The sequence below is a fragment of the Sardina pilchardus genome, chromosome 3, assembly GCF_963854185.1.
Source record: "Sardina pilchardus chromosome 3, fSarPil1.1, whole genome shotgun sequence".
Lineage (NCBI taxonomy): Eukaryota > Metazoa > Chordata > Actinopteri > Clupeiformes > Clupeidae > Sardina > Sardina pilchardus.
The window spans coordinates 34,248,047-34,256,272 of record NC_084996.1 but is presented as its reverse complement, the minus strand read 5'-3'; the positions used below and the strand labels follow the sequence as shown (position 1 = coordinate 34,256,272).

At 40.5% G+C, this 8,226-nt stretch overlaps 1 protein-coding gene across 1 annotated transcript; it reads left to right on the top strand.

Annotated features, from left to right (window-relative positions):
• Positions 1–351: 351 nt before the first annotated feature.
• Positions 352–7,230, top strand: LOC134077407 (uncharacterized). Its single transcript, XM_062532992.1, has 10 exons — positions 352–536; positions 665–710; positions 817–958; positions 1,066–1,217; positions 2,546–2,694; positions 2,793–2,952; positions 3,062–3,152; positions 4,876–4,975; positions 5,078–5,157; positions 5,423–7,230. The coding sequence occupies exons 2-10, from the start codon at positions 665–667 to the stop codon at positions 6,183–6,185; spliced, it is 1,683 nt and encodes a 560-aa protein (XP_062388976.1). The 5' UTR covers positions 352–536; the 3' UTR covers positions 6,186–7,230.
• Positions 7,231–8,226: the final 996 nt, after the last annotated feature.

Below are 8,226 nucleotides of genomic sequence, written 5' to 3'. Positions count from 1 at the left end.
AATAATAATAGCCTAATAATAATAATAACAACAATAATAATAATGATGATGATGATGATGATAATAGCCTAATTGGAATTTTGAAAACTATGACATAGCCTATTAAAAGCTAAGGAGAAGAAAGTAAAAGACTTGTGGAAGAGGACTAAATGCCGGTTTGGTAGCCTGGAAACCAGTCAATATGCGCTCAGTCGTTCAGTCCCCAGGTCAGGTGTCGCTTTCGTGACTCACATTAGACTGATTTGTTGCCACACTTCCTTGTGCGGACGTGCCCTGCGCGGTTGTTGGTTTTCCTCGGAGAGCTGCCTGGGACTGAGACTTCCAGTAAGTGTTTTATAAACACGCCCTTTTTTAGTTCAGTCAGTGTAGTTTGAGATGTAGAAGGTAGTCCACTAAAACGTTGACAGCCACTGTTTCCATGACGGGTTCCAGTCAGTCCACGCACTTCCCAAGAAAATCCAACATGTTCGTGATCTTTGTAGCCTAGGTTAGACATATTATAAACATTTATCAGCGAAGAAAACACACAGGCAAAGGTAAGAAATTGTTATATATCGCCTACTAAAATAAGTTTGATAAAGTTAATGCGTCAAACTTGACTGTTGTGACGTTCAATGTTCAGTTCCATTCGTATTGGGAAGTTTAACTTTATGCCATTCCCTAGATGCTGAAACATGTTTTCATAGTGATTGTCCTGGTTTTGATTGAAGGTAGGCTATGTTTATGTCTTTTGAATCTGTTCAAATAGGCTCATTATCTTGTTAACTACAATATTACACAAGGCTACCTGTTTCGTAATGGCTACTTCTCTTACAGGATCATCTTCTAGGATTAATCTTAGGTGCAACAATGATTTCGATAGAAACATGACGTGTGAATTTACACCGGAGCAGTCTACCATTTGCTCGGAGTACTCTCTAAAAGTAGAGTTTAACCCTGACGAACCCAATTTAAAGAGGTTTGTAGTTTAAAAGCCCTCAATTAATTTAGTCCATCAGTCTATTAAGATGTCGCCAAGGCCTGTTATTCTACAGCATGATGATTGTATCACTATATTCTTTGCAGAGATTACAACTGCGCTCCTAGCAGTGATGATCGTGGCAAATGTTGTTGCTCTATTGACGTTGAGGCTGGTTTTTTGTACGGTGAAGACAGCATAGTTACCCTGAGGAGAAATGGCAACATCAGTACATACTTTATCGACACGTTTAAAAACAGTGAGTGTTCTTAATGTTGAGATGGGCCTATTATTGATTGATATGTGCTTTACTGTATATGTTAATTAACATCTTTAGATTAAAAATGCTATGCATGGATATAAACCGCTCACAAAAAGTAAGGAAACTTGACTTTGACCCATTATATCTCCCCTTTAGTAATACCAACCAGTTAGTGTTTCATATCATTTCTATCATTGATTTGTCACCTTTATAATGAGGTATAGCTTGTAAGCATAGGGCAATCATGGAATGAGCAACACAAGCAAACGTGTAAGTAGTGCCAACGAAAAATGGTCTGTTATGCTGTTGGAATTCACCTTGGTTACTTCAAGCATTGCCGAATGCACTCTCTCACAGAAAAGAGGAAAACAAAACATGTTAGGCATACATTCGTTCATTTTATACTCAGTGTCAGGGTCCTCAGTGGCGTGTACGTGTCAGTGGCATCCATATGCAGCCACAACAGCTTGGCACCTTCTTCTCATGCTGGTCACCAACCTGGCTGGGTGGCATCTCCCTAACTGGAAAGACAGACCTTGTTATCATTGAAGGCAATCTTAATGCAGTTAGATATCGGGATGAGATTCTGGAGCCAGTAGCAATTCCATACCTCCAGAACATGGGACCAAATGCCATCCTCCAGGATGACACACTCGCCCCCATGGAGCTGGGATCATCAGAGAGTACCTCCAGAATTTGGGAGTGGAGAGGATGGAATGGCCTGCCGTGAGTCCAGACCTCAACCCAATGGAACACTTGTGGGATCAGCTTGGGCATGCTGTACGTGCCAGAGTCACCAACAGAACCAGGTAGGCTGACTTACAACAGATCCTTATCGAGGAATGGAATGCCATCCCACAGCAGAATGTAGCCAGGTTGGTGACTAGCATGAGAAGAAGGTGCCAAGCTGTTGTGGCTGCATATGGATCCTCTACACGCTACTGAGGACCCTGACACTGAGTATAAAATGAACGAATGTATGCCTAACATGTTTTGTTTTTCTCATTTCTGTGGGAGAGTGCAATTGTCAATGCTTGAAGTAACAAAGGTGAATTCCAACAGCATAACAGGCCATTTTGGCACATTTTCCGTTGGCATTACTTACACGTTTGCTTGTGTTGCTCATTCCATGGGAGCCCAATGCTTACGAGCTGTACCTCATTGTAAAGGTGACTAATAAACGATGAAAATGATGTAAAACACTTTAGTTATTGGTATTATTAAAGTGGAGATATAATGGGCCAAAGTCAAGTTTTCTTACTTTTTGTGAGCGGATTATGAAAAGAAAAAAGCTGTTTATTTCAAATGCATCTGCCTTATTCCAGTAAAGCTCAAAACTCCAACCATCAAAAGTGTGAATACAACAGCAGATGGGAATTCAATTGTGTCATGGCGGACTCACTATATATCAGGACATACGCTTTCAAAAGACTTCAGGACTGAACTTGAATTTAGATCAAAGAAGGCTGGATGGGTAAGAAATTTCAACAGCAGCAACATGACCTATTTTGCTCACAGCACTGCTTGGATGTTTGTTTACTCTTATTTTTTATTCTTATTTTGTATTTCCAGAATGTTACTGAAGAAGCCATTCTTAAAACACATTATGAATTGAATAATTTATTACCAAACACAGAGTATTTTGTCCGGGTTAGGGTCAAGGCCGTAATCATTGACAAATCTCACTCCACTGACTTCAGTGACTGGAGTGAAGAATTTGCATTTGTCAGCGGTAAGTAAAAGTAACTATAAAGAACATACAGAATTTCCTGCCAGTATTATATTAGAGTAATGTATTACATGTTGACAATACCATTAATTATTGTTTTCCGTTTGTCTAGGTAATGTTGCAAATGTTCCTAAGATAGTTGTGCCAGTCATATGTCTGATCCTGATCTTCATCATTTGTACATTAGTCTGCTGCTGTGTTAAGTAAGTACTAGATTGGATCGGTCGTTTTGAGCATTTGCTCCATGTAAAAAAATGTTGGTTATGGTAATTGTATTTAGCAGATACTTTTGTCCAAAGCGACTTACAGAATGAATATTACAATATTTAAAGGGTGGTTCAGCGAATTTACGCAATTTCAAGTTCATAAATTTTTTCACATTCAGCAATTATCTCCTCATGACTGTTAGCTGCCCTTTTCAGAGCACTGTAAAAACCCTCGTCTCTGTAGGCAGCCCAGGCACCAAAAACTGGAAACAAACAAAGTAGGGACAGCTTGCCCCTCTAACAAAACTGAAACTTTCTCTGGGAATACTGAAGTATTTGTCTGGGAATACTGAAGTATTTGTCTGGGAATACTGAAGTTAGGGGTGAGATACCTCTCGGGCGTGTACTGTTTGGTCCTTGGTTCAAATATAATGTACGTCGTTTTGGACAAAAGTGTCTGCTAATAAATATAGTTATCAACACGAGCACAAACAAACACCATGTCCTGTGAATTCACTGACTGCACCTTTAAAATAAACAAACGTTAAGAATTAAGCAAATCAAAAATGAACAAAATAGACAAAAACATAAATGTACAAAGCCGTAATAAGTCTTTAGACCCCTCTAGAAAGACCCAAAACTATTGTGAGCACAACTCTGCCGTTCGGTAACTGACCAACAAATTGAAAGGCAGAGCTAGAATTGTAGGTTTGTTCCTCCTTGGCCAACATATTCTAAAGATGGAGGCAGAAACATGGCTATCGCCATAGAGCTGAATCGCTTGTATGTATTCTGAATGGCAGATTCTACGCTTACGACAATACTTTGATTTGTTGATGGAAGTAATTACACATGAATGAGCATATTTTTGGAAGAAAACGTGTTTTGCTAAGAATCGACCGAAAAAAAATACACAGTGGAGCTTTAACATTACCAACTACAGCAGCAGCAGCAACAACAACAACAACAATCAACAAATCTATTTTGAGATTCTAGATTTTGCTTTCCATGATATGTAAACCATAAACCAATGAATCTAAATTATATTACAGTTTCACTTTTTGAAATAAACAGACCTCTGCCAAGGGACACAGGCTATTTTATTCAGTTGCTTGACTGCTGATAGTGAAATTATGTAGGTGTGAATACTAGATCAGCTAGTTCAACACGTTTGGCTCAGAGCGGAGAATCTGATGTGTGATGCAGCTGTGGTGCTCTCACTGAAGTTTACCAACTAAGGAACAAGAAGAACCACGCTTGCAATTTATTTATTTATATATAGCCTATATATGTATAAATGTACACGCCAAAGCTGTCGGGGAAGCTCTGCAGAGAATTATGCAAGCATAAAACGAGTGAAAACTAAAAACGAAACCGAAACCGGAGATGAAATCGCCAATCCTGCATAGTTTCTCTTTAACACTCCACCCAGCCAATTAATGGGTGTCAATTAATGCAACATGGTTAAAGTCTCTCCAACTGTGGAGAGACTCGTCCCTCTTCACCAAGGGCACACTTGGGACATGGTACACTAGGTTTCGAGCCAGTTGTTTTGTAGTTTAACAGTCAAACAAACCACACCAAAACCATTGCCTATTTACAACAATAGTAATAACACAACCATTATTGTTGAATTTCATTATTTTTGTATTAAAGTAATATCTGCATTTTTAAGTCGAATTGTAATAGTGACATACAACTCATTGAATTCCCTTTTCAGAATCAAGAAAAGCGGGAAGGATGATAAAAAGGATAGGATAGCCTCATTTTCTCCAAAGATTGATGGATTCATGGATTATCTCATCGGGGCAGAACATAAGGTAAATGTGCAAGATGTGAGGAATATTTGTGAAGTGCATACTGCATAGACAGTCCCATTGATTGCAGCCATTGACCCAACCATCACCACCGTATCTTTGTAGATACTCTATCCAGAAAATACCTTACCATCCAGGATGGAGGTGTTTATTCCAAAACAGCACATCACTGAAGAGGAGAAAAGGTAATTGTACTTTAACAACTGAGGTCTATTTTTTGAAAAGTATGTTTTTTGGTAAAGCCTGACAGGAAGTGAGTGGGAGAGAGAGAGAGATGGGGTTGGATTGGAAAATGGCAGATTCCAGCTCATGGGCATTTGGACCCTAATGTAGTCTGGATACTGAGCTACAGCTCTCCCCAGGGGTCTATGCTTTAACCATCTTCTTGACCATGGTGTTCAAGTTGGATTTAATTATTTAATTGCAAAATATTGTGTCTCTCATCAACAGCATAACCTCCATCTCAGTTGGCAGCAGTGGAAACAGCAACCTTATTGAAAGCACAAACTCCAACTCAACTTCAGTGGATTATGGGTTTGTTGAAAAGGACCCGCACCAGATCTTGGAGCGGTTACGGTCAGCTGTCCAGCAGGACTTGGAGCGAGTGCGCCAGGCCCGGTCAGCTCCTGTGACAAACCTCTTAGTTTTGCCAAGCCTGTCTGACTATCAAAGTGTTGGCGTGCAGGAGTCAGAGAGATCCCGTAACCCCTGCGTAGGCTCACAGAGCAACCCCGGATGCACCTCGGGCTCATCGTTTGACAACCGCTGCTATTCGGTCCCCACCAGCCCTGCCCCTTGCCAGTCCTCTTTTTTTACGCCGTCATTGTGCTGTGACCTTGGCTACCAGTCAAGTGAGAGTTTTGGCCAGCCGCTGTTGATGGAGACGGAGGGATGCCATGTTGTTTTGCCCCCACTCATCCAAACAGACCTTGCCTACCGACCTTGTGATGGCTGCTCGATCGGGGAGGCAGAATGTCTCCCCAGGTCAGAAAACGTGGAGGCTAGCGGGAGCTTGGTGAAACCCATGGGACAGGGTGTGAGCATTTGCATGGACCGGACTCTGCAGGGCATTGAGGAGGAGGAGCAGAACTGTGCACAGCGGTCAGTTTGTACCAAGAGCCTGCTTCAACCCTGTCCTCTTCCTCTCGGGGAGTGCGGCCCACTCCTGTGCAGTGATGAATATCGGCCTGTGCCAATCTTCATTCCAAGCTGAGGGGCACACGCATGAACATGGACCAGCACCTTTTATGGGTTTAAGTGTCTTTTAGCACTCAATTTAAGTTCAGAACTATTTTCTGTGTGTGTGTTGTTGGTGTGTGTGTGTGTGTGTGTGTGTGTGTGTGTGTGTGTGTGTGTGTGTGTGTGTGTGTGTGTGTGTGTGTGTGTGTGTGTGTGTGTGTGTGTGTGTGTGCGTGTGTGTTTAGGGTAACCTGCTTCAGCCCTGTCCAAAGCCACTCCAAAGCAATAATGAACATGCCAAGCTTAATTTCAAGCTGAGGAAGGGCATGGAGAGGAGAAGTGTGGGGGCTAAAAGGCAAAAAGCAACACCCTTTACATCCGACTTTACCCAGTCTCTGTCTGCCTGTTGTACAGACACCTGCATGCATTTGTGCCAGCACCTTTTTTAGAAGCACTTAATTTAAGTTTAACACTGTTCTTTGTTGAGGTCAATTTCATGTTATCAAACAATTGTCACGTCAATTGTCGCCAAGCATTAACATGAAGTGTGTTTAGTTACTTAAACTAGTTTGAAGAAGTTCATATCAGATTAGAGCAGAAATTATTTTGGTGAACACATTTGTGTTTTATTCATTTCTTGTTTATTACTCTTCTTGGTGAACATGTAGAGTAAAAATATAATTGTTTGATATGCATGTATTCACAAGCTTCTGGCCAATTGTCATCTAAGTCCTCATTTGTAGCCAACAGCCCCTCAGGGTGTAACAGTCAAAGGGTGAGGTACAAAGCTTGTTTTTAGCATCTGTGCAAATGGAAAATAGTGATCCTATCTCAAAGAATTGTAGCATGACTTTTGATCTGAATAATTCATCTGTGACATATGCTGAGATGAAACCTGTTTGAGTTGCTTGAGTGCTGTTGTTCTATACACACTATTGCTATGTTTGCCGAAGACATATTATAGTTTGATAATATCTGATATGATGTTGACACACTGTTGAGAACTGTCTGTAAATATGAATCTTTTGTTTGTGTTGACCTTGTTCATACATAAACGCAGACAGCGTGTCTTTGTCTCACTAGTGTCGTTGCGTACCTTATTACACGAGATCCAATTTTGCAGCTCAAGAGATTAAGTGTATTTAGTATGTATAAGGAAACAAAGTATAGTCATGGTTACTGAATTCAGATGGCAGACAATTTATCCTCCTTTGTTTGACTCATACCTAGAAAATGTTTGTACATCGTCACCGGTTCTTTGGAAGTCCCTCCCACAGGAGGGGGTTGGCCTTTCTCTGGGCTTGTTTCAGTCATCTTTTCAACGCCACATGGTTTAGTGTTGTGTAAGATAAGAGAAGAAAATAGGGAAGTTAGTCAGTAGAGCCCTTAGGCAATTATAGGACTTAAAGATAAGACAGCACCAACCAGTTTCAAAACAATGTTGAAAGAGTTTTTGCGTGTGAGAATTGTGCATGTTGTGCGTGACTGACTGATTTGCATTACCCTTTGAATGATCACACATCACACATCACTTTTATAGCACTACTTCAAGTTTGCTGTTGATCAAAAAGTCTTCTCAACACAAACAGTACCCTCTATATTTATTTGTACCCTTGGCAAAGTGATTTTATATTCCTCTGTATAATCAACTTTAGCATGTGTTCCAATAATTATGGAGGGCACTGTATAATATTTAACACAATTTGAACTTTCAAGCAGTATTCTATAATTTCCTGTTTCATAAAATCAGTCGCACATTAGTCAACACATTACTCATTCTTCAGCATGGGAAAGACAAAAGAATACACTGTTCAAATAGGGAAAGTACTGACCATCGTGAATCAAGAAATGGGTATTTGGAAACTTGCCTGATAATAACCATTTTTACAGCAGCTCCAAAAACCTCTATTTTACCCCTACGCACAGTGATGAAGATGGTAAGCAAGGCAAAACATTTCCTAAAGAGCACTGTTGGAGAGAGACAGACAAACTGTATTCAAGTAGAAAAGAGAGTTCTCTGTGCTGCAAATGACAACAATTTGGTGCAACCAAACCAGGATAAGACGGTGTAGAGT

Coding starts and splice junctions, on each gene's coding strand:
- LOC134077407 (XM_062532992.1), top strand. CDS start 665: ATGCTGAAACATGTTTTCATAGTGATTGTCCTGGTTTTGATTGAAG. Junction 1,218..2,545: donor TATCGACACGTTTAAAAACA/GTGAGTGTTCTT, acceptor GCCTTATTCCAG/TAAAGCTCAAAACTCCAACC. Junction 2,953..3,061: donor AGAATTTGCATTTGTCAGCG/GTAAGTAAAAGT, acceptor CCGTTTGTCTAG/GTAATGTTGCAAATGTTCCT.